Source organism: Lycorma delicatula, chromosome 1 (genome assembly GCF_047948215.1).
Source record: "Lycorma delicatula isolate Av1 chromosome 1, ASM4794821v1, whole genome shotgun sequence".
Classification (NCBI taxonomy): domain Eukaryota; kingdom Metazoa; phylum Arthropoda; class Insecta; order Hemiptera; family Fulgoridae; genus Lycorma; species Lycorma delicatula.
In genome coordinates, this window is record NC_134455.1 from 26,417,634 (window position 1) to 26,445,619 (window position 27,986).

Here is a 27,986-nt window from a genome sequence, read left to right on the forward strand (position 1 = left end):
AATCGTATTAATTGATTTTCAACCGTCCGTTGTTATAGAGAGATAAAAACTTTGTCAAATGTGTTTTTAACCATTGATTTTACATTAACATAAATGATTGGCATAGTAGAATTCATTAATTTTTTCCTGCTTGGCAAGATGTAGCGCGGCACGAGATCTTATAACAATATTTAAAACCCGTCATCTTCTACAGTTGACAGGGGCTATAAATAGTTGAAAATCATTTCTGTCACTAAATTATAAATTTTATTAACTTTCTTTACAGATAAATCTTTAGATTTGAATTGCAAAACGACCTGATTAAATTTTTAGAAGGTATGGAAGATGATACCGATAACGGAAGAAATACGAAAGTTAACGTGGATGCCAAGGGCTGATTATCCTCGCTATTGCAATCTTTGAACATTTTTCTGAAGAACTCGGCTCTTCCGTGGCATCGAAATCAGTGATTTCAAAATCAGTTTGTGTATGTGACGGCACAACCCCAGTTTCGTAAACTCCTACATGTTTTCGTTGTAGGTGTTCTTTTAAATTTGAAGTGTTATTGGATCTTTTGAGTTCTTTTTTACATACTTTACATAGTGTTGTTGGAGAATTTTCGTTAAAAAAATTCCAAAACCTAGTATCGTTTGTACATCTTAAAAAATAATGGTCAACTTGTAAACAACTATAATGGCACATACCTGCTAACTTACAATTACGAAAAAGGATTATTTTCATTATTTCTTCAGGACCCCGGCAAAAGCCATCTTTCAGCCTTGTTCTTGTCTCAGTCAGGATGCCACCGATACGAATACCACACGTGATATTCCCATCGGTGTACTTCTAGAAAATGACTCATTAAAACAAAACATATCTATATCGAGTTTTTAACAAGACTGAATGACATAAAGGAACTGAAATTAAAAACGCTACTACCTACCAGATCGGTTAGAAGTTGAGTTCAATACGCAACCATAACATGACACAAAACAAAAAATAAAAATGAACTTAAAAATAAAACTAACTAAACAAAACACTACAAAAACACCAAATCTCATAACATCAGAACAACAAAACCACGACACAGGAAAGAACAGGCGGAACCCAAAATTCCCTCGTCAATCCGTTCTCTTGCCAGGTACCCGATGAAATTTTCAACGATTACCTATTCGGCCCGGTTTTTCCAATTCTCACGGAGATCTAATGTCGACCCGATAATGTTGAGCCGATAAATAGTCTCCGTGCGCAAAAGTTCGTATTTCGCGCATTCGTAAATTATCTGGTATGCGTCATCTATTTGTCCACAATGTGGACACACATCTGATTCCACCAGGCCAAATTGCTGGAGTCAGTGTCAGAAGGGGCCATGACCAGAAAGAGATTGCGTCACGTACTTGTTAGTGTGGACCCAAGGAGCGTCCCGCAAATCAACAACGTCTGGGAAGAGATCATGCGTATAACGCTCACACGCTGTCTCATCTCATCTGGCCTACCATAAAGCATTACTATGCCGATCTATCTCGCGAATCTTTTTTGAAGTTAATTCACCTGACGTCTTAGTAACATAACGCTGCTGCTTTTCTGACACAATTAAATCTATCGGTTTCACGCCTGCAATTACCAAGATTGCCTCCCGTGAAATAGTACGGTAACCTCCTGTTGCCATTAATAATAAAAGGCGTTGACCTCTTAATAATATATCCGATAGCTTTTAAATTTTAGCCAATCCGCCCAAACAGGCGCAGCATATAGCATAATTGCTTCGCACACGCCCTTGTACAGGATACTCATAGTCTTAAATTTTAGATTCCAATTAGGATTGACCAATCGTCGAATACCAAAGAAGGTACGACAGGCCTTCTCCGTGACGTAATTAAGATGCTTCTTGAACTATAATTTCTCGTCAAAAAACACCCCGAGGTACTCTTGAACCTGAACATATTTAATATGAAGGCCTGACATCAAAACACGAACCTGACGCCTCACTGCCAAATGGCCTTTAAAAAGCATCATCGTGTCCTCTCCGGGCTGAACATCCATCTTATGTTGATGACCCCACAACTCAAGTACCTTACAGGCAGGGTTGGAACTCAACCTCCCTCCGCGACCTTCCTTCAATCAGCAGGAACCCATTGTCGGCATAAGCCACGATGAGGCACCCGCTGGATAATCTCAGCCGCAGAAGGGAATCAAACTCCACTACCCACAAGAATGGAGCCAACACGCTGCTCTGGGGACAGCCCTTGGACAGCTTACCTTATGCCCGCCCTCGCAGGAGCACTTCCTGATGCCAGAAGTAACTTTGCATTACAAATTAAGGCACTTATCTCATCACCCACAAACTTCAGATCTGAAACTCTTAAAAATCAATACCAGGAGATTTATTTTCATTTAACGCAAAAATTATCTTATTCACTTCCTGGGCAGTGACAGGAGACATATAAAAATTAACATCAAGCGGAACCAAATCTAAATGAAGTGATAGCAAACATTGCATCTGTGCTTTGTAATGTTGAGCTCTTTAATAAAACAATCAGTAAAACGATTAGCCACAGTCAATTCATCATCCTTAAAAAGTTTTTAATTACTTCATCAGTTTTCAAACCTGACTTTTTTCCAAACACTTATTAATAATATGTCAGGTATTTTTAATATTTCCCTTATCTTAAGCTAATTTATCAAAGTAAAATTAGCAGCGGAATCCGCATGTTCATGACCTGGGATTTCCACATGGCTAGGGTTCCAACAGAAACTCACTTATTTAACTTAACAATTGCATTATGAATTTCGGTGACGATAGGATGTCTAGAATACAAATCTTCTAAACCTTGGAGTGTACTACACGAATCGCTACAAATAATGATGTGACTTTTGGGTTAATTATATATAAAGTCTTATTGATGGCGTATAGTTCAGCATTGTAGGCAATTGTAATACCAGGTAGACCAAACATGTAGGTTCAGTCATTGACAGCGAAAAAGCATCATACAGTATCATTCTGTTTCTGTTTTGATCCATCTGTGTACATTACTGTGTTTGGGTTTATTTGGGATAGAAATTGGTAAAACATTTGTTGAAAGAATAGGAGTTGATTTTTTATTATACATGGTGATGTCATAATTAAAATTTATGGAGTTGAGCCTCCACAGAGGATGTGAACAGGGAGAGACAGGCTGAGAAAATTGAAGGTGTGTCAAAATTTAAAAGGTACAGTAAACACTGAGTATGAACACCCATTGGTGCTGAATAACGTGGATGGTTTTCATACCATTGTAAATGAGGGTTTGTGAGGACTGCTTTAAAAACCGAGTGATTTGGTTGTCCTTTAAGATGGACAGAGTAAGATGCTAACAGCTGGTCCTGTCTTTCCCAATAAAAATCCAACATCCATGATCAGTCAGCTCCCCACTTTGTGTTGAAAAGGATTCATAGCATAATTAGAATTTTCAGACAACTTGCTTTTAACTGTTTAATATGTTTGACCCACGTAAGATGACTATCAAAACGCAAACCTAAAAATTTAACATCAGAAAAGATAGCAATTGGCTCTCCATTGTGAAGGACTTGTGGAATAAAAGGGTCTCATCGGCGAGAAAAAGTTCTCTTTTTCTCACTTTGTTTTCAGGTGAGAAAGTGAAGCCGGTGACCTTGGACCAAGATTCAAGATGAGATATAATTTTCTGTAGCAGTCTCTCAGCTGTGGCCGTTGATTAGGTTGTGATATACATAGCAAAATCATCAAAAAATCGAGAACATGAAACAGATGGCTACACACATTTAGAAATACTGTTGATGGCTGTAGTAAAGAAGGTGCCACTTAATACACTTCCTTGAGGCTCTCTATTCTCCAAGGTGATGCTACTCAACACAGAATCTTGAGCAAGAGCATGGAAAGTTTGGTCATTTAAGAAACCCCTCATAAAGGCAAGCATATTACCCATGATTCCCCATTCCTTAAGTGTGTTTAGAATACCGTGTTGCAAGGCCATGTCATACGCACTCCTGATATCAAAGAAAATAATGAAAGTTGCTGGCGGGCCAGAAAACCATTTTGGGTAAAAATAATAAGCTGTATGCAAGCTCTTTGCTTATCTCTTTATTCATTTGTTAAAAAAATGTAGTGTATAGTTAAAAAATGTAATGTATATTTAAAAAAATGTACAATGTATATTTATTAATTATTCATACAATAATATAATTTTTGTAAACAATACACAGTTAAATAGTATTATTTATAAATTTATTGTTAGTTATGAATATAAAATTAAATTATAACATATTGTTATAGATTTCTTTATTTCAGAATTTGAACACAATAGCATGTCTAAATTTGAGTTGTTTAATTCAGGCATGTACTTAAACAACCTCAGTAATTACGGTTTGGTCTCTGTCCTTGTTATTCCATTATTCATTCAACTAAGACTTTAGAACTTGAACGCTGGAACTCTCGACTTCCAAATCAGCAGATTTGGGAAGATGGGTTCACCATTAGACCAACCCGGTGTGTTATCAACTAAACTAAGACTACTAATATTACCTCATCTAAACGTCACACTTTTTTTAAACATTCATGTTTGCCTTATTTTTTGTTACATAAGACTAATTCCTAAAGCCATTTTAATATAATTATTTATTTTCAGTTTTAGATTTCATAACAAACGTAATTAATTTCCATTGCCAAGGCTACTAATATATACAATATTTAATACAGTACCATAGTGTTTTATGGTTATATAATATAAATATTCATCTTAATATTAAATATATATATATATATTATATAATATTTCATAAAATTATTTTAAAAAAATATAATTATAAATATAAAAAAAAATAAATATTTAAAAAAATATTAATTATAAATACTTCCTAAAATTTCATTCAGTAACTTCATTACTTTTTAAGAGAAATAAGATATGGACATAACCAAAGTTCTCACTGAAAGTGGACTTCCAAAAGTAATCATATTCACTGGAGTTGTCTGTACAGTATTGAGTAATAGGCCTATATATGAGAATATTTTGAACTTATTATAGGATATCAATCAACACATGTATTGTATGGGATGATTAATTACTCTTCCTGTTTAACATGATTAATTTATCCATCTTGTTTATGCAAACTAATAGCCACTTAATATTAACAAAACTCTGCCTATTTTCTTCATAGTAATTTAAATTTGATTCCCAACAATTAAATTTAAAAAAAAATTGGTTTGTTTCTTTTGAAGATAAAAACAAAACAAAATTTCTGAATGTTCTCTGTTGAAAAAATATTTTCTTCAATATTTCTATGCTCATGGAATATATGTTAGGTAATGTGACAAAAAGATTGTTGGCAACCTGTAATTCTGAAGAGTAACAATCATCTCATACCAAGCTTATTAGGGAAAGTGAGTAGCAAAGTGGTATCCTATTTCCCCTCTTCAATCAGCCAAATACAGTACTGAACATCAGTGTGCTTATTCGTTAGAAATGTAGGTCACATTTAGCCTAATAAACAACACCAATCTGTTCACTGCAGAGACTACTGTATAACGAACATCATTATTTTATGAGGAAATAATTTTGATTATTACCAGTTACACCTCATATTACTTAGTACATGTGTAACATGTGGTACCACAAGATTTATGTAACAGCTATAAGAAAGATTGGGACAGATAGGTTAAATTAAAAAATTAATTTACCCCTTTCAGTTGAAAAAAAATGCATTACATACTCATACATGCTTAGTATAGGTATCAGTTTAATATTGTGTAGTCAGTACAATATATTTAGTATTATTATTAGCATTGTACTATATGTATTATTACTAGTATTGTAGTATGTTCCATATAAGATCAGTGAAAGTAATGAATAAATTGTTGGTCATTATTGCACGTGATTAGCACTTCTCTTTTCAGATGAGTAATTCACCACTTATGCACTTGTGTGTGGGAGTGTAAAGAAAACCTTTTTTTGTGTGTGAAAAATGACATGGTTATATACCAGGACTTAAACCCAAAACATTTTAAATGAAAGGCAGAGATGCTATCCCATTCTACCATGGAGTTCAGTGTGAGTGCTATTAGAAAATTAAATTTTTATGTATCATGAAAAACTATTTCTCAAAGCCCCTATTTTCCACATAAATTTTGAACAAATGTGGGTAATCATTCTCTATTAAAAACTATAGTTTATTACTTCAAAAGAATCTGTATTCTACATTCTATCTTTTGTGCCCAGGGTATATTTCAGGTAGGTGGCTGTCTGACATTAATATGGTATATGACAGAAATCATACTCACATGAAGTGTGGTGTTGCAATATACAATAAGATAGAAATAATCCAGTGCTATCTTATTAAGAGAATATTTAATTTTCCAAGTAATGCACCTGATTATAGTTTATTCTTAGAAACAGTTATTTACAGTTTTTATATACACCTTGAGAATGCTTAGTTTTAGTAAGCATTACTAAAGTACTAAAGTACTTAGTTTTATTAAGCAATGTCTATAGTTACCAGTTTCTATACATCCAAAAATCATATTAAAGCAGATTATAGACTGAAAGGTATTCTATTATGAATCGCAGGTTTGTCACATTATTATGATTTACAAATAACATTGTACTTCATGTTTTTAATATGGTTGAAATTTTTATTAAAGTAAAAAAATAAAATTGAATTGAGTTTTAATGATTTATTAATTAATAGTAAGAGATCTTCTTCTTACAATAAAAATAATTCTTTAATATAAATAATTGGGTTGTAATAATGCCACATCCACATAACAACCAATGAAGTTTTTTTCGTAGTTTCATTTTGCTATTAGGAAAGAAGTGAGTTAATGTGGTTATTCAATACATTTATTCAAGCTAGGCTTTCCTTGATGTGTATTTTGAAAGAGGAAGAAAGTATGTTGCATTTTATCCAGTGTGTGCAGTATTAAAGGAATTTATAAGAAAACATTTTGGCAAGGATAGATTATCATTGCAATAGTTAATAAATCCTTTGAATGGATTAAGGTATAGATATGATATGATGTGATGAGGAAGTTTAGGTTTTAATTTTGTGTGTTGAAAATAGACGAGAAATTATTTTTTTCATAACTTTTTTAAAGACTAGCTTAAACATTTTTCTTGATACTCGTACCTTTTTATTTTAATCTAAGTGGCAATTTTTGTTTTCTAAGTTTTTCTCTAAGTAGAAAGAGTAAATGCAATTTAAGCTATCAAAAGAGAATAATGTTTTAAATGGTTTATTAATATCAGATAGTTTTAAGTTCAGTATGTAGGTTTTTTAAATTTCTCTTTCATGGTTAAATCAGTCAATTTCTCTGACAGGCTCAACCATGAGTATTACTAGCATAATTTATGTATTTTAATACGTTCCAGATTTTGTAATATTTTTGTGCTAAATACTTTTATTATTGTTACAGTAATAGCCCGCATCACATATCATATATTTGGTAGAACTGGAAGTGTCAAATAAGAATTTCTGAGAGGGTTAAGAAAGAGGTTTACACTTAAAAAGGTAGTAGTATTTTTAAATCGTACTTCTTTTTATTTTTAAATGCTAGTTATGAACAAAAATAAAAAAGTTATCCATTAGATTAGATTACAGAAGAAACAAAAGGCTTGACATTAACCAATAGGCTTAATAACACTTGTTTAGGCTTTTGTGCAACCCTCTCAGTTTAGATAGAGTGTTTCTTAAAAAGCTCAGTTTGATACATCACTCACTAAGAAATCAGTTACTGGATAGCATAACCATTCAAATGGAATCATTGCTGCAGTTGACCCAATTTTCTTGGTTTCTATTCAGAGAAGAAAGAGAAAGAGTTGGTGGTGTTGAGAGGAATGAATTGCAGAGAGAAGGGTGTCATTGAAAAGAATTACTAATAAATATTTGATTACAATAATGTTTGTAAAGCCTGTTAACAAATAATGCTAGCTTATTTCAAGAATTCATAAAAGTAAACAAACCAAAATGTGTGTAAAAAATATTGTGTATTATGGACCCAAAATTACAGGAAAAAGAGTACAAGATTGCCACCAGATTATTTTAATGAAGATTATTATAATAATAATTGGAGTCATTTAAAATTAACCTAACACTTGCCCGACTTTGTCACAATATTTTTCAACAAAATATCTGAGATTAGATTTTTTAAACAGCAAATATCCAGAACAAACTGGATTGTATAAAAGTACAAAAACATAAAAATGAAATATTTTAAAACAATCTATTACAATAGTAATTAAAAAATAGAGCTTTCATTATTACAAAAAAAAATTATGCTTCAGTTTTAAATGGAACTGTTTCACTTAGATCAGGTTTTGTCTTTGAACTTTTAGAAAGGTGTTTAAGTTCATCTTGTATTACAGCAAGAGATTTGCCTTTCGTTTCTATTAGAAAAATATACATCAAAATACATCCAAATATATTAATAAAGGCAAAGAACCAAAATGAGTAGTATATTCCAAAATTTGTATTTATAACTTGGTACATTTTTAATGCGATCACTGAGAAAGAACACATTGCTACAGTGAATATACCTGATGCAATACCTTTAATTCCATTTGGAAATATTTCACTTTGATAAACTGGGGTAACAGGTGCCATACCAATACCTGCAAAAACACAGTATCCACCCGTAGCTAATAACAAAATCCAGCTGTAATCAGAAACATTTAAAGTTGTTTCTTTCTGAAGAAAGAAGTAGATACCAGCAACTAGATGACAAATACCTGATCCTCCTGCTGCAATCATTAATAATGGCTTTCTTCCATAATTGTCAACAACTAATGTCCCAAATACACTTAATATTAAATAAATTAAACCAAGAATAATTGTGCACTGGTCTGCACTAAATAAAGAATTTTGTACTGAGGAAAATATTTCTGTTGCATATGTATACATAACTGACTTTCCTCCAAGTAATCCAGTAAATGCTATAATAAAAAATAAAAATACAGTCATTCGGCAAACAGGATCAGTTACTAATGCTGAACAAGGCATTTTTTTAGCAGTTTGCTCATATATAGCAACTTTAATTGATTCTATTTCATTCACTATAGATGTGTCATTTCCGCTCCTTATTTTTTTCAATTCTCTTTTAGCTTTTTCATATTTTCCTCTCATTACAAGACTATATGGAGATTCTGGTATACAGTGTAATCCAAACACTAAAACTGTAGGTAATGAAATACATATACATGAAAAAGTTTCATATGAAACATATGGTGCTATAGAATATGATAAAAGTATTCCAATAAACCACATAACAATGCAAAAAGATGTGATTTTTCCTCTGATGTGAGGTTCAGTGATCTCACCAAGATATAATGGACATATAGTATAGATAATTCCCACACACATACCAAAAATTACTCTTGCAAGAATTAAAATTTTATATGATCTTGTTGCAATGAGTAAACACCATCCAATTATATACATAGGAACAGTTGACCAAATTACTAGTTTTCTGCCTAACCGATCAGAAATAAATCCAGCTGGTATTGGTGTAAATATATCTCCTATTTCTAGAGAAGCAGTGACCCAAGATCCTTCATCTGCATTCATATGAATTTCAGAATTGTTAGATAGAAGACGTACCATCACAGGTGCTGACCATCCATATGCCATTCCAGCTGTTGTGAATGTTAATGCTACTACAAAAGAAGAAATCAACATTAGAAAACACTAAATAGTTACAAAACTCTTTTTATATTAGAATAAATTCAGGTTTTTGTACTATTTTCACAAAACTATTAATCATCTCCAATATTAATTACAAAAATTATAAAAATTTAATTGTATTAAATACCATTTATTAGATGTAATTTAACAAGACATGTATAATATTTACATTATTACTGTTTGTATATTACTTGTACATTATACAAAATTGGAATTTTTTTACAAGTTTAATGAATTTATTTCTCCTGTTTATAGACTGTAATTTTGTTTACAAGACCTCCAGTTTCTTGTGCCTAGACCCCTGACACTTGAATCCATCATTACACCATGAAGTTGCAAGTTTTGTCTTAGCTGTCATGCACAAAGGTATAAGGGTTAAGTCCAGCCACAGATCAGCAACAACACTAATATGTTTTCTCCAGTCTGTTCTACAAACTTGAGGCACAAAGTGCTGGTCTCCATGGCCTCAGTCTTTCTTATCCAGAAAATCCTGGGATAAACCCTGCTCAGGGATGGCATCATTTTCATACGTTACAAAATTTCCATTCTATATACCCACACATAAGCTTTGAGCTCCTGTGGTAAATTAACTCATCAATAAAAAAAAATTAATAAAAAAGTAAACTGTACAGGACAGGATAGATAATATTATATATATTTTGTTTTGTTTTATATATTTTATATATATAAACATTTGTTCAAAATTTTTTTTTTTTAAAATATAAATAATTTCTTATTAATATGTTTAAAGTATGATTTTAAATTACCAAAATTAATCATTTTTTTTATACATAAATTGTGCAAAAATTATATATATATTTTTTTTATTTCAGCACCTAGTCTTACAGTACCTGATTCCTGGTAATTTATACCTGAAGATGAGAGGAGGAACCCTTTTCAAAGTTAATAGAATTTTTTTATAATTATTGATACATTTTATTTTCAATTTTTTCTGCAAAAATGATTTTACTTTCTCTGGGAGTAAAAATATATAGAGTATATATATATTCACTTCGTATACAATACTGTTACAGAATGTATGTGTATATATTGTTACATATATAAATAATATTTTTTTTGTAATTAATAATCAAATAAAAAATATTAATAAAATAATTATGAATTTAACACAAAGTTGATGAATTAGAATCTTAAAAAACTTAACAAAGTTTATTGAGAAAAAAGAACTGGAGTTATAATAAAGGCTTGTTCCATACAGTAAAAATATGCTCTTATTTTAGTAGAATTGTTTATGTTTAATTTTAATATGACTTATCCTAAAATAAAATTTTTGATTAATAGTAATTTTGCAACAAACTACTGGATGATCTCAGGAAAATATGAATCAAATAGAATAATAAAAAAATCTACCTATAATACACGAAGCAAATAATTGAGAGAATTTCAAAGATTACTAAAAGCATTATAAAAGAATTTATAAGTCTGCTACATTTAGCTGAAGTGGTAGTTGTTAAATGTGAGTTAAAACTTAGTGGAATGAATAAGACTGTTTAGAATATAATAAACTGTATTTAATTATTGTTAAGAACAGAAAAAACTAAAAACAATTACAAATAATCTAAAACTAGAATATTCAATGTCACAGATACTAAACTTGGAAAACAAGTTTCATTTCTAATAACTGTTTTAGTTCTTCGGGTAACTGTGTTCTAGATTACAATACCTCTCCTATACTGTCTGAATTGGCTTCACAGTCAAGGATGGAACTGGATCATCAGAAACTGAAATATTAAATATTAACATTATAAAGGGACTAAAAACAAATATTCATCAGGATATAAGGAAATAACATATAATATTGTGAACAATTGTAAAGAATTCAGTCCCTAGCCCACAACATACATAGTTTTAGGTTACTTTCCATAACAGTTACAAACAGTCAAAATCAAATCTGTTTTGTAGACATTTTATTTATTCTTTTTAAAAATGACTTTTTTATTATAAAAATGCAGTTTATTTTTATTATGAACATTGTTTTAAACATTTTTGAAGAGCCTTTTTAAACAGATTTTTACAACATGCTGTAGATAATAATGATATTACAGAAAAGGAAAAAGGTTTAATAGAAGGGAAGTGTGATAGATGCTCAGTGCATAATATTGAACCTTCATAAATGCATAAAAAAACATGTTATGCTTTTAATGGATTTAATAAAGAGCCTTTGATTGATTGTGTTATTGGAAATGCTTATGATTTGTGGAAATGAGGATGAGTTTATTATGCTTGAAATTTAATGTATAGCAAAGAAAACAAGAGCTCTTTAAAGATATAAAATGCTTTTCATATTTAAAGGCCAATTTAATTAAAAACATCTTATTTGCTAAAGGAAAAGTTTTATTTCCTAATGAAGCAATAATAAGGAAATTAGCAATAATAGGCAATAATAAGAAATTAGCAATAATAATAAGGAAATGAAGCAATAATAGGAAATTTTTTCCTGAGGATATGATGTTGGAGACTTGACTGTTTAGGAAAAATGTCTTTTTTCACTTAATCAAGCAGTTGAATATTTTAAGGAATGTAAAATATTATTAATCTCAAAAAAGCAAACTTTATTCAGCGTAGCATCAAAATTAATCAACTTTCTGATATTAGAGATTTTATGAAAGGTGAGAAGGTGGATAAAGGTACAGCACTAAATTTTTGGGTGTTTGGTGGTGTTATAAGTTTGCTTGTGCAATTTTGTGATTTATTATATACTTGTGTTTTAGTTTCCCCACTTTGTGTTTAATTTGTTCAGCTGTGTTTGTTTATTTATAGTTCAGTTTTTGTCTGTACTATAAGCGCGTTTATGCATTTATTACAAATGAAAATCGGCTCGCCAACACAAAGATGAACCGGCACGACGAAGCAGAGCAGAAACGCAGTAGCGAAGACAGCCTGAGTGAAGGAAGACTACAAATTTCAACTTCACCTCACCTATCACTCACCATCCTCTCTACCTAATTCTCACAATTATGCCCCCAACCCCGTAGGAGGAAGACACCCATCTTGTGACGTTACCGGTTACCTCACCACCCTCTTCGTATCGAGACCTGAGGAGTTTTACCGGAGATCGTCTTTAGACCCTCCTACTGATTACATCTCACAGTCATCAGCCAGGCCTAGGTCGGGATGCCACCGATGTAAATGCCTCGACGGACATTTGTATAAGTAAAATACAAATCAAATTTTGCCTTCATATAGGTTTCAAACGGACATCTTTACATCCAACCTAACATGATTCCCTCAAACTAACTGACCAAAACCGCGGAAGCACGAACCCCGCGCCTAGTCCAGATTTGGCATTACCGTTCGTGACTGTGAATATTTTTGAGCCGTAACGTACCGAATGGGGGGGAGACCAGCCATCCGAACCCGGATTTATCGGGAAGCAGCCAGTCGGCCCTTAAGCGATATCATTGTGGTTTTCTCTGAGATGAAAATGATCTTATGTTGGAGACTACACTGTCGGAATGTCTCACAAGCATGAGCAGCTCGGAACTCTACCTCATTAAGCGAATCTCCTTCCACCAGTAGCAACGCGTTGTCAGCATTACACGACAACCACATGACAACCTTAAACGCAACATAGAATCGAATTCTGTGACCCAAAGAAGGGACTCAGAATACTGCCCTGAGGGCATCCTTTTGTTAAGGTCTTACGAATCTCCGAGCCATCATCACGCAGGGAAACTGTTTGATGGCTGAAATAACTTGAGAGAACTTCTAGTTTATTTCGTGTACACTTACACTTGTGCATCTGAAACAGGGCAGAGAGACACCATAAGTTATTAAATGCCCCGGATATGTCCAGATAAATCCCTAGTACATATTTACATGGACTTGAGGAAGCTATATCCATCACCTTTAGTATGGCATCCTCAGTGCTCTTGCCCGGTCAGAAACCATACTGGTTGTCCATTAGCAAATGATTAGTGATCAATCTAACATTATTACGCAAATATAGGACGTTCTAAAAAACCTTTCCAATCGCAGGCAACAGAATTAGTGGACGGTAAGAAGAACTAACAGTAGGATATTTTTCGCCACCTTTGTACAATAACACCAAGTCTCCACACTTCCAACATGCCGGAAAGTGGCCGGTGAAGAGGAACCTATTATTTATTCTAATTAGCGGACAAAGGACTGCCGGAAGCGCTCGAACGAGGAGCACCACTGTGATACAATAATATCGTTTAATTCGCTAACGTTCGAGTGGGTTCTCCAAGAACTAAAGAGAGGAAGATCAGCCCGTATTTGTACAGGTTTGTGCAGGATTACTTTAATAGCAGATCGGTGGTAGGCAATGCAGAAGGGGTTCCAATTGAGATTGGTGTGAAGGCAGGAGTGCCGCAAGGGTCGGTCATTGACCCACTCTTGTGGTGTATCGCTTATGATGGGCTGCTGCGGTTAGGTTTTCCAGACGGGGTGTCGCCAACTGGTTTTCGGCTGATCTTTCCCTGGTCATTACAGCTAAAACGGAGGAGGAGGTTGTGGCCTGGACAAACGAGGCGGTGAAGGTGGTTCACGATTGGTTACGGGAGCGACAGATCCATCTATCGTTGGAGAAAACGCAGTTGGTATTAATGACTGGAAGACAACGGCTCAAGGATTAGTTTGTCAGTAGGAGGCACGGAGATTGTACATGCGCCCAGGGCTAAATGCATGGGAGTAACGCTAGATGACAAGCCTTCTTTTCTGCCACATGAAGTGGAAGAGGTGAATAAGGGCGATAAGACTGTGGGGGCGATTAACAAGTTGTTGAGTAGAATGGGCGGGCCTAGCACAGCGAAGAGAAGATTATTAGCATCGGTAGCTAGGTGCGTCGTCTTGTACGCCATTCTAGCCTGGAGGAGAGCGTTAGATAAGAAGCTTGTGAGAACGAGACTGCTCTCTATGCAGAGGCCGTTGGCAATTGGGGTGGCGCGGTCGTACCGAACTGTTTTGACGGAAGCAATTTTAGTAATAGCGGCCATGCCACCTTTAGATCTGATAGCGGAGGAGGTAGTGGAGAGATCGGCGGTTATGTCAAAAGGTCAAGCTAAGCGAAATACGCTGATGAAGTGGCAGCACCGCTGGGAAAGAGCGCAGGTAGGGAGCTGCACGAGAAGGCTGATCCAACAGATTAAACCATAGTTGGGCAGAAGGTACGGCGAGTTAACCTATGAGATAACGCAGTTCCTGTCCGGTCATGGGGGCTTCAACAAGTATCTGTGGGACAGAAAGAGGAAGAAGTCGGATGGGTGCCTCTACTGGTGAGAGAGTGATTCAGTGGAGCACACATTGTTCCATTGTGACAGATGGGTGAAGGAGTGGAGGGAGGTGGAGCATATTATTGGTGTGATTACCACAGATAACGTGGTGGAAACGATGTTGTTTAATGGGCGGAATTGGGACGCCATTACGGATATAGTCATCCGTATAATGAGAGCGAACGATAAGGAGGAAGTGGAAGATGAGGAGGACGATAGAGGGAACTTCGAAAACGGAGATTTGGGGTTTCTAGATTAGGGATTGGTTGGTTAGCCGCTTTCAGGAGGCGTGGGATGCCGAGGTGTCTCATGGCCGATGAGTGAAAGGGGACTCCAGGGGATTTTTTAGGAGGTTAAAATGAAAAGACCAGAGTCCCGGATGAAGGGCCCTCTAGGGGGCCCTCCACTTAGAGGCAAAGCATAAAGGAAAACCAGAGTCCAGGGTAGAGGTCCCTCTAGGGGGACTTCCGCTTAGAAGCAAGGCATTAGAAAATACCCATTCCCGGCTGACCGGGTAGTACCCCGTGCAGAATGGCATAGCCAGGTCCAGCATGGTCACTCGGAAGGTTAGAGGCAAAGGTCCCGTTGGGATTGAGTCGTGCTTCGCCGGTCTAGGTTTGGTCCGAAGGGGATGGATAAAAGTCTGACCACAACATGATGCCCTAATCGATAAACAGTCTGCCTGCAAACGTAAACGTTTGAAAGAGACCAGAACCCACTTCAAAGACTCTGTGATATTTCTGGGTATCACGCCTATCCGTTTTAAAGACCAGCCTGCAGGCCCGCCGGAAAGCGGTTTCATCCAAATCGTTCTGCTCCCTAATGAGGGACAAGACATCCTCATCGGCAAGGTTACAGTCAATATCATAGACTATAATGCGGGTCCTATGCGTTCTCTTCGGGTCTATTTTTACATTCAATCGCCTAACCGCAGTGGAATCTCTAATTGCCTGAATGATCTTTGTATCATCCGCTATCACAACTAATCCCGTGCCGGTCTCTTTGATGTTTCCGATTTTAAAACCCTTCCAGTCACCCCGAAGGGCAATCTGGAGGTCTTTTTTCAGCTGAATGCTGGACACAGTCGAGTCCTCCGCTCTGCTGACAAACGCAACCTTAGGTTTCTTGGACTGGCTGGTTTCACGTCCACCCCTAATCACCTCAGCATACCTGGGCGGCTGCATTGCGGCGGGGCCAGTTTATGAACTACAGTTACTTCCTTAGGTTGTGAGGCAAGATTTTGGAAACCCTCAACAGGAGCTGTGAAAGCCGCTTGGAAGAATTCTAGACGACGCAATAATCTCCCCTTGGTAGCTGCATTGGTACGCTTGGGATTTGCTAAATAAGAAAAGAAGCCATCTAGTTCCGCCAAAACATCATGGGCCAATGGGACAGAGCTGCCAGACCTGCCCCGTCAGGCCCAGGCCCGTCAGGCTGCCAGGCCTGTATTCCTTCTATCCAGAAATATTGGGCACAAGCCCACAAGCGAGACTGCTACCCGCAGAGCCACGGGCAGCTGGAAACCTTCTGTATTCTCCTGTCACTCGTTGCACCTCTTCGCAGCTACTGGATCAAATGTGTGAAATCAAAGCTCAACACACAGTTACAGATTACGGCCCCTGCTCTAAAAGAGCGCGAGCAGGACTAAGGGTAAAGATTCCTTTGCTCGTAACTGGGACTTACGACCAGGAATCGTTGCCACTCTTTTCGCCACGAGGCGGGTGCTCGAACAAACAGTGCGCCAAAATAATCTGAATCCCCGTGAAATGGAAATGAATCATCTAGATAATAGGGTGCAAAACCGTTGTAACAGTTCTCAGACAGCAAGATTGTGAAACTGGGAAAGGTATACACTTGACCACCAACTCAAAAATAGCACTGAAAAAAAACCTTATACAATGCAATTCTCTGCTTGTAAAAAGAGACCAGAGGGATATGCTTCGCCCAGCATATGCGGCTCCCTCCGAAAAGGGGAGCGCATTATTTCCTCAAAACACTAGCGCCCCCGGAAGGCCGAATCCTTGAGTTCCGTTCCGGAATTCGTTTTTTGTGGGTGACCAGATATAAATTAGCGAGTGATTCTTCAGCTGTAGCTCTTTTATGGAGGAGTTAAAAGATGAGATGAAATTAATGAACCTTGTCCCTAAACAAATTTACAATGCCGATGAGAGTGGGTGTAATTGAAGATTGTTACCGAATAAAACTTTTGTTCATAAAGAGAAAAGTGTGCTCCTGGTCATAAAGTTGCAAAAAAACCATATAACATTCATGCCACCCTCAAATTCATAAAGGTACACACAAGCTTAATTTGTTGGTTTTTGGTAAATCAGAAACCCTCGGGCGTTTGAGAACGTAACAATGGATTAACATCCAATTAAATATACAAACCAAACCCGAGCATTGATGACATTTAAAGTGTTAAAGAATGTTGCAAAGATATTTCATTCCTTCTGTAAAAGAGTACCTACGAGAACACAATCTTTCTCAGAAAGCTCTCTTACTTATGGATAATGCTCCTGGCCATCCCAGGGAAGTCGACGACTTGAAAGTTAAAATCAAGAACGGGTTCATTGAGGTTATGTACTGCCAGCTAATATGACAGCATTAATTGGCCAATGGACAAGTTTGTGATAAAAATTATGAGAATGTGATAAAGTGATAAAATGATAAAGTCGCATTATAAAAAACAGTTACTGATACATTTTGTAATCCAACAGTCTGATATTTCTGCTAGCTTGTCAAACTTCAGTATGAAAGATGCTGTTTTTAACTTTATATATGCGTACTCTTGGAGAAAAGTACCCACGAGTACTATAATTAATACATGGAGATCATTGTAGCCATCACATGCACTTTTAACTAAAGAAATGAAAATGATACCAGTGAACTGACAATCTTAAGGAAATATGGAGATTTTATCAACATTACGTTGGATGCAGGCATGAATAAGCTTATGGAAAAACACAGTTTAGAGGAAGTCTTGGCTTGAAGGTCCGAAACTCACTCTGACAGTGATATAATCGCCAGAATTTTTACATTTCGAATTTCTAATCTATTTTTCTTTTTTTTAAAGATTTTTTTTTGCTAATATTTTATTGTACTAAATACAATTTTTTTTGTTAATATTACTTTAATATATTGTTATTAAAATAATGATTATTAAAATAAAAAAAAACAAAAAAACCAGTAATTTAGTTAAAATTCAAATGTATTTTCACTATTTTCTATAAATAGTATTGAACTATGCAGTAGTATTATATGTATATGCACAAATTCAGTAATCCAGCATTTTCGGTAATTTTGCACCCCCTTGGTCCCGACCACAGCCCCGGAATACTGAGACTCCAATGTATATAGATTAATAGTAGATTTTACAGTCTGGAGAAGTACCTGCAAATTTAAAAAAAAATAGTCTAATTGCTACCATATCAAACAAAGCAGGGGTAAATAAACATGAGAAACATGAGAAGTATCACACTAACACTACCAGCCCAATATCTTATGCTTTTAAAATACTTGGTAAAATAATTTACAGGTGTGGTGGAAGGTGACTAGACTAAGACTGTGGTTTTAGGAAGAGTTAGATTCAAGACATTCTGGTTCTTAGATGACAAACTTAAGGAGAATGAAAGCACCTATATGGTTTTATTCATACTGGTTTACATAAGTAGATGGAGAGGAAGGCATTTGATAATGTAGAATAGAACAAAATGTTTAAAATTTTAAGGAAAATTTGATAGAGGTGCAGGGAAAGAAGTATATACAATCTGTGTAAGAAACAAACAACAGTAATGAGAGTAGAACATGTAGGAAGACTTGGAGTGAGACAGACATGTTGCACTCTACTTATTGTGTGAAGAAACAATTCAGGAGTTGAAAGACAGATTGGAGACAGAATTAGGCATCCAAGGAAAAAAGTTAAATTTCACCAGTGCAAAACATTAAAAAATCTTCAGGAAATTTGAAAAACATTTTTTTATTGCTATCAGTCACTTCCCAATTTCAGAAAAGTAGCAATTTTTCATTTGACAGAAACCAAAAATGAGTTAAATTATTAATGTTGTTGATGTACTGGTAGGAGAGAATTTACACTCGAAAACAAACTTGAAAACAGTTAAACAAACTTGTTAAAAAGGAAAACAATAATGAATTAAATATTAAGATATGGAACACGAGAAGTAAAAGTAAAGTGTACAAGAAATGAAAGAATTTTCATATTTAAGTTGAAAAACTAATTGTAAAGGATGGACAAAGTTAATTAGATATCAAAAATAGACTGATATAAGTAAGAATACTTTTATGGAGAAAATAACTCTGCTTGCATCCAATATAAATTTATTAATTAAAAAGATTTTTCTTAAAAACATTTCTGTGAGTGTAGTATTTTGGTAGTGAAACATGTTTAAAGTTAAAGCAGTAAGGAAAAGGATTTGAGGTTTTTGAAATGTGCTATTATTTCGTAGTTGCTGAAATTTAACCATATCAGCAAAATTCAAAATGAAGCGGTGTTAAAAAAGTAAAAATGAGAGGAGACCTGATAAAGAAGCAAACTAGGTTCACCAGTCAGTTTAAAAAAAAACAGATTTAGTTAATTTGATTATAGAGGAATGGGTACAGGATAAAGACTATCTAAGATTATGAAGATTAGAATTTGTTAAATGGGTAGCTGAGGGTAATTATCTTGTAGATTAAAATATTGTAACAGAACATAAAAAAATGAAAAAATAGTATTAAACCAGTTAAATGATTTGACTTCAAAAAATTAAATATTTTGTTTTTAAATAAAAAGCTGTATTTTTGAATGCAGATGTTCACTTCATAATAATCATAATTATTTATGCATGTAGTTTACATAGATAAAGTTAATTATACATTTTATGTGTGTTTTGATTTGTTTTAAACATGTTTCTTAATAAAAGCTTAACATTCTTCAAATTTTATGTGAATTTTATATATAAGTCCTTATTTTTAAATACTTATTAATTAAATACTTTTTACAAAATTTCCTATAATTAATTTTGGTAGAAAGATAAAAGAGTAACAGAACAATGCTTGATAATGTAATAGTAAATGTGAAATATCAGAACAATATTTGGCTTCAAGAACTTTAAAAATATTCATATGTAATATGAACATGCACATTAGGAAATGAAGTTAAATCATCAATAGCTTATAGTGTCATTACATAAGTTTTATTACAATTATATATAAAAAAATTACCTGCAAATCCAATCAAATACTGTTTCAAGTGGCCCCTGTCCATTTTCATAGAAGTGAAGTTATCCTATGAGAATACAAGATGCTATTTCAGTGATTATAACTACATTATTAAACTGGTACTGAAAATAAACAGTATTTAACTACTTCAAATATGCAACTTCTCAAATCACTTAATTAAAAAGCATATCAATTTAATAAGGAAAAAACTCGCTACTTTCAAATAAATCTGTTTTTGTATTTATGTTCCAGGTAAATCAGTTGGTCAAAACAGTTAAATATAAATTCAACTCCTTTAACTTAAAACTGTAAATGTCTATTTCACTGGAAGGATAATGTTACGTTGTTCCTGTATAAAATGTTAGGAATTTTATAATAATACAAGTAATATTCTGTTTGCTTATTGATCATTGATTCTTTAAACAAATCAACACCACAAAATAAAAATTACTTTTTATGTAATTCTACATAAAAAGTAAGCTTTAAAAAAAAAAAAAAAAAATGTTTTACTTCTTCTAATCTGAAAACCCATTTTTGTTTAAAATTTTTTTTTGTGTAGAAGCAAATTTGTAAACAACACATTGCAAAATCTTCAGCAAGTTTGAAAAATATTTTTTGACTGCTGCATCAGTTATTTCCTAATTTTCAGAAAGGTAGCAAAGATAATATAAACATATTCCCTTTAATATTTAGTTCCATACTTATTATTGTAGAAAAAAAAATTTATCAGGGGAACTGTTGAGAGCTAAGTAAAGTACCTTAACAATCCTAAACAGATAGTTGAAATTTCATTAAAAAACCAAATAGGTCCCCACTTTATAAGGTAGAACATGAGCTGTCGCAAAGCTCTGTCTTTTGCTTATTATTTATTAATGATTTACCCAAAATTCTTTGATTATTCATTGGTACCTTTTTGTAGATGATACCACTGATTTACATCCTACAATAATTATTTAACAGGGTAACGAATTCTACACTAGTAATACCAAAAATGGATATGAAATGTATAATGAAACGGCATGTTGGATCAGAAGAACCAACACCTTCTCTCATACCAACATTTAATCTCCCGATACCATCAGAGAAGATTAAGGTGGGTTACTTGTCGGTTTGGGTGAGGCCATTCATACCCAACCCACATCGATGTTTCAAATGTCAAGAATGTGGTCACACTACAACATTTTGCTTGAAAACTGAGATCTGTGCTCGACATGCAGGGGAAGGCCACAATGACACTAACTGCAATGAAGATAAAATATGTGAGAACTGCAATGGTTCACATACAGCCCACTCCCGAGATTGTCTGATTTTCAAGGAAGAGAAGGCAATTCTAAGAATTTCTACTGAGCAAAAGCTATCTTTTCCTCGGCTAAGCAGAAGATACAGAAAAACAATTAACTCGCAGAACCTGGTTAAACCAGATGTATCTTTTATCACAAATCAACACAACATCAAAACAAAATCAAACATGAACACAAACTCCCACAAATTTAGGTACTCAGCAGTACGAATCCTACACTGAGTTAAAACAACTTGTTCAGAAGTTGTCTGATCAAGTCGCTTCACTTACAGCCTCTATTTCAGAGCTTATGAAAATGAACAAAGTTGAAGTTAGTGAATCCAATCGTGAGATTTATCTGAAAGCCCCTGACCCCAGAGTTTTACCCGTGCGGGCAGGAATAATCGCAGCTGGTGGTAAGTCATCTACTAAGCCCCCTGTTATGGGAGCCACCACAACCAACCCATCTGGGATGACATCTACGACTTCCCATTCTTCAAAATCTCCTTCTCCAACACCTCATATACTGGAGGATATGGTTGAGGAACCGCCCGACCATAGTACATCGAAGTTCCTTACCATCAAAATTACATAAAAGAAAAACCGGATCACGTACAACTAATTTTTTTAATATATTTTCCTGAAATTCTGTATCTATAACTACCTTTACTTATGAACATTATTTAGTGGAACGTTAGAGATCTTCGATCCCGCATTGAAAATATTAGGGTACACGCATATGAACCACTAATCATGTGCTTCCAAGAAACGCATCTTCTACAAGATGCAATAACACTCGGAGGCTATTTCTGTGAGAGATACGACTGTATAATGGATAGTAGAGAGAGTGGAGTTACAATTTTCATACGGAATGAGGTGTCGGCTACACGGATACCACTATCTTTATTCCTGCCGTCGCTATGAAGGTTTCTATCCCCTTCAAATTGCAAGTATGCAATTTGTATCTCTATACGAACTCTGAGTTCAACGCTCTAGAACTGTCAAATCTCCTCACGCAAATCCCATCACTGTCGTTAATAGTATGAGACTTCAATGCTCACCATGTTTCCTTGGGCTCAACTTTCTGCTCGTCTCAAGGAAATATGGTAGTTAAGACAGGACTTGGACCTTTGTCTACTGAATGATGGGTCACACACATTCATGTCCTTATCATCTGGTACATTGTCCAGCATCGACCTCCCTGTCTGCTCGCCGAGTTTACTTCCTCGTCTTACTTGGTCTGTTTGTGATGATTTTCACGGTAGTGATCACAGGCCAATTGTTATTGCTTTTGGTGTTGCCCATGAGTTAGTAAAGATGCCACGAGATGGATTGTTGAAAAGGCGAATTGGAACGTCACCATAAAGCCTTCCCTTCTCAGTATGGCGGTGGCGCGGGCGTTCTTGATCACCTTTCCTCTTTTGCGTCCATGATACTTAAGAATGCTAATAATTATATCCCTCGAATATCGGGAAAATCTAGACGTCCTTCCGTTCCTTAGTGGAATGTTGATTGCCAAGACGCTATTAGTCGGCAGGCTCTGCGTAAATTTAACCGCAGGCCAATTGAACAAATGTTCAATTGCTGGCCTTGTACCGACTTTTACCGTAAAGCTAGAGTGATGTGTCGTCGGGTATTCTTGGATGCTAGGAGGAGAGGAAGTACGTGGAAACCATCTCACGCTCTAATCCCGCATCTGCTGTGTGGAAAAGATCCGAGCAATTTGCAGATCACCAACACAATCTATTCTCGGACTTATTCATTCAAAGGAGGGAGAACTTCTTTTATCATCTTCTGTAGTGGCAAATATCTTAGCAACTTCTTTCCGCTCGGTTTCTCTCACTTCATCCTAGAGTAACGAATTTAAGAGGTATAAGATACAGATGGAAGTATCATCGTTTAACATTGGCGATTCGGTTGGCGAATTAAATGCTTCATTCACATTCAAGGAGTTGTTACTCGTACCCAGATACTTGACAATATTCGTCTCTGTATGCTGTCGTGCCTTCCTCATTCGGCGTTGTAGTATCTATTGAGCATTTACAATGATTTATTCTCTGCACAAGTTTTTCCACCCGGCTGGTCAGAAGCCGTTGTCGTATCAATACTTAAACATTGTAAAGACAAAGCAAGCCCCTCAAGCTACTGCCCTATCTCCTTGACAAGCGTCTTATGCAAAGTAATGAAAAGAATGGTGAACCGCCATTCTCTCGCGTGGTATTTGGAGAGACATGGCCTTCTATCTCCAGAACAGTATGGTTTCCGACAAGGACGATCTTCCATTGACCATTTAGTGTCTGTGGAAACAGCTATCCAGAACGCTTTCCTACTACGACAGCGTCTCTTTGCTATCTTCATTGATATGAGTAAGGCTTTCGACACAGCCTGGCGGCGAGGTATTCTTAACACCCTCCAAAAATGGGGAGTCAAGGGGAATATGCTTACTTTTGTAAGGGGTTTCTTAAATGACCGAAGTTTTCGTGTTCGTGTCGGAGATTCTCTCCCGCGTAGCGTCATCTTGGAGAATGGGATAACCAAGGGAAGTGTATTAAGTACTACTTTATTTTCTTCTATAGCCATCAACGGTATTACTAAATGTGTTCAGACACCTGTCTCGTATTCTTTATTTATTGATGATTTTGCTATATACATTGCACCCCATTTCACACTCACAGCTGAGAGACTACTGCAGAACATTGTATCTCACCTTGAAAGTTGGTTCAAGGTGACCGACCGGCTTCACATTTTCACCTGAGAAAAAAAATGTGTAGTCTTTTCTCGTCTTCGAGAAAGTACCCCTTTATTCCGCGACTCTTTCTCGGTGGACAGTTAACTGCTATTTCTCCTGATATCAGATTTTTAGGATTATTTTTCGATAGCCGGCTTACATGGGTCAAACACATCAAAAAATTAAAAACAAAATGTTTAAGACTTTTGGATATGCTGCGAGTCCTTAGTAATACAAATTGGGGTGCCGATCGGTCATATATGTTGCGTTTTTACTATTCCTTAGTTCGTTCTCGTTTGGATTATGATTGTGTCGCCTACTCTTCGGCGCGCAATACCGTGCTTAAAATGATGGATTCCGTACATCATGCTTTCCTTCGGCTTGCTACAGGTGCCTTTAGGTCAAGCCCCGTCGTTAGCATCCTTATTGACTGCGGTGAGCCATCACTTTGGGATAGACGTGACCAGGTTTTAGCGTCCTATTTTGCCGTCTTAAAGGACAGCGAAATCACCCGGCTTTTGACGCAATCCTTGGAAATCCTTATCTTCAAAGATATGAAAACCATCCACGTTATACTGCCCTGTGGGTATTCGTACTCGGCATTTCCTATGCCTTATAAATGTTGACACAGCTTCCATTTTTCCGATTTATCCATCTTCGTATTCTCCGTGGAGAATCAACCTGATTAATTCTATTTTTGACCTCACTATGTATAATAAAGAATCAACGTCACCTGTTTTATTTCAGCAAATGTTTCACCATATTCTTTCCGAGACGAACCCAGACTCGTAGTATACACAGATTGGTCGAAGCAGCACGATACGGGTTGGATGCATGTTGTTTAATACTGTTTTTTTTTTTTTTTATTGTGATAGTTGTATGTTTTTTGTTTTAACATTTAGTTTAAGTATTTGGTTTGTCTTTATTTTAATATTTTAGTTTGTTTTGATTTTGTCTTTAAATTTCAACTTTGAGTTTTCATTTTGTTTTAATTTTTTTATACTATTTTTTTTTGTGTTTATATTACACGTTTTGTTTTCTGGGCGTTTCTTTTAAATTTTTAATTGTGAATTTTGTTGGTTTTTACATAGTTTTTAAAACAATTTTATCGTGTTCGGACGGTGATAACGCTGAACCGTTTTTCGCCCAGAAAAAAAAAATTATCATATTATAAATTGTAATCATCTTTAAATAGAATGTCTTATTGGGTAACATATTTTTATGGAATGAAAAATTTAATATGTATTAATTTATTGTTAATTGATAAGTTAATTTTTGTCGATAGAAAACTGTTTTACCTGGATATTCAGAAATTTTAATGTAAAATTAATTAGAATTATACTAATAAACAAACCTAAAAAAAAAGGTATTACTAAAATTTAGTTTAAATTCGACTGTTCATGTGAGGGAATAAGAACACTCACTCGTTGCAAACTGCAACGTCGTGAAACAAATGTCAACGGTTTGACAATTTCAACTATCACACTCGTATATAGAGAAATAAATACTTTGTTTTCAGAAACGTAATTGTGTCAGCAGCCTGCAAAAATATTAAGACCTTTTGTTACTAGAATTAAAACAATTAATTAAGTTAAGTTAAATTTATTTCATCTGCAAATAATATATCAATGTTTCTGCTTCGAAGCGTCTTAAAAAACGCTAAGGCTATCCTCATAGTTAAATATTATTATTACTATTACTTATATTCCTATTCGAAATATGTCATTTCTTTGGGCTTTAAAAAAAATCAAAGCCGTTTTTCAAGATACGCCAAAAGGGTCGCCCTGAGGTCATTTCTTGACTTACATATAAATCATGTAAACCGATCTATAATAAATTTAACATTTTAACTTATCTACTCCTTACTATTTAGTCCTTGCTAAAATAAAAGAAATGGCTTCCCAAAATTTAATTATTTCCCCCTCCATCAAATCAGAGATAAGTGAGTACTTCTTAATACTAGTTTGATAAATGTTTTACCACAATTTCCCTTGATCCATCTAGGCATATGCAAGAACAGATCCTCTTTCTCGCCTCCAGGAAGTTAGACATATCCCTATTCCTAACGTGATCCATAAATATACAAATATGTACTTATTTAGTATTAAATAAGAAAATATTATACAATATTTAGTATTAAAATTTTGATGTGGACAACAAATGACTTCCTTGTACGCCTATTAAATTTACACGTTTTTTTTAAAATGAAAATTATATAAAATTTTATTTTATTAAAAACTTCTGATATTTTTTCATTTTTTATTCTTATTATTGAATTATTATTTATCGTAAAAATGTTTCTATAATGGGAGGTTAATAATTCAATATATTTGAATTAGAAAAAAAAAAGGTAAAAAAAAGGATATGAAGTCTGATTCGAACCGATGTTTCTTCCCCTAAGATCCAAATATTTCATTAATTAAACTTTTATTTTGCTGTAACTGTGGGCTTTGATTTTGGGCTTTTTTTGGACACTTTTGGTTCAGTCGATTGAAATCAAAAGGGAAGGTGCATAACTAGATGTTACAACAGTCCTAAATCCAAAATTTCAACATCCTACGCCTAATCGTTTTTGAGTAATGCGAGGTAAGTACGTACATACATACATACATACGTACGTACAGACGTCACGCCGAAACTAGTCAAAATGGATTCAGGGATGGCCAAAATGGATATTACCATTGAAATCTGAAAACCGAATTTTTTTGCGGTCACAATGCTTCCTTTACTTCGTGTAAGGAAGTAAAAGTTAAACGCATTACATATTCTATCGCTATGAAAGCCAGATTGGAATGTTATAACAACTTATATCATTTGCTTTCAACAATTTGATCAAATTTTCGTGGAGAGTTATTTCCCTCTTGCAATTCTGAGATCATTCCTGTATGAGTGTCTGAGAAGAAATAGCTGTTACACAGGTACATTACAATAAAATAACATCTGTTTCACAACAGTTAGTGATTAACACCGTTCTTTATGCTTTTATGTGAGATATCTATTTATCATTTTTTACATGATAACAGATGTTACAAAAGTTTTATTACAATTATATGTAAGAAATTACCTGCAAATCCAATCAAGTATTGTGCCAAGTGGCCGCTGTCCATTTTCACAATGAAGTTGTCCTGTGAGAGAATACAAAATACTATTTGAGCGATTATCATTAGCAATATTAAATTGGTACTGACAATAAACAGTATTTACCTACTTTAAATATACAACTTCTCAAATCAGTTACTTAAAGTGGATATTAAAACGATAAGGAAACAATGATAAATACTTTTTACAAAGTCTCGTATAATTAATTTTAATAGATAAATAAAAGACTAACGGAACAACGCTTGATAAGATAAGTGTTGTAACACGTGAGATTTCAGAACAATATTTTGCTTTGAGAACTTTAAAAATATTCGTGTGTAATAAATATAAATGTGCAGGTTAGGAAATGAAGTTAAATCGTCAAGTTTTTTATAATAGTTTAATATAAATATATCCCGAGTGGTAGCGTCTCGGCCTTTCATCTGGAGGTCTCGGGTTTGACAGGCATGGCATTTTAACACGCTACAAAAATTGTCATTCATCTTATGCTCTGAAGTAATACCTAAAGATGATCCCGGGAGTTTACAAGAAAAAATACATCACGAGTTAGTTATGTTTATTTAACAAGGAATTTTTGCATCAGGAAATTTTAATTAAACAATGTACTAATTCTTATTCTAAGTAAGAAACAAATTGTTATTATATTACTTTTTCAAGCTAGCCAGCAAAGGAAGACACTGAAGTTTGAGTATTATAGCGTAGAAATTAATAGTTAGGAAAACATATTTATACTATATTAAAG

General features: G+C 34.6%; 1 protein-coding gene across 4 annotated transcripts; it reads right to left on the reverse strand.

Moving 5' to 3' along the window:
• Positions 1 to 7,474: 7,474 nt before the first annotated feature.
• Positions 7,475 to 27,373, reverse strand: LOC142333746 (facilitated trehalose transporter Tret1-like). 4 transcript variants are annotated; one of them, XM_075381253.1, is made up of 3 exons: positions 27,210 to 27,373; positions 20,142 to 20,205; positions 7,475 to 9,638 (listed from the first exon to the last, which is right to left on the reverse strand). In XM_075381253.1, exons 2-3 carry the CDS (start codon positions 20,188 to 20,190, stop codon positions 8,260 to 8,262), a joined length of 1,428 nt encoding a protein of 475 aa, XP_075237368.1. In that variant the 5' UTR covers positions 20,191 to 20,205; positions 27,210 to 27,373; the 3' UTR covers positions 7,475 to 8,259. The 4 variants fall into 4 exon arrangements, 2 of the variants coding, with proteins under 2 accessions (XP_075237368.1, XP_075237446.1); XM_075381331.1 differs by having other exon boundaries at positions 20,142 to 20,260; XR_012758734.1 differs by lacking the exon at positions 7,475 to 9,638 and adding an exon at positions 11,275 to 11,408.
• Between the last annotated feature and the right edge of the window lie 613 nt (positions 27,374 to 27,986).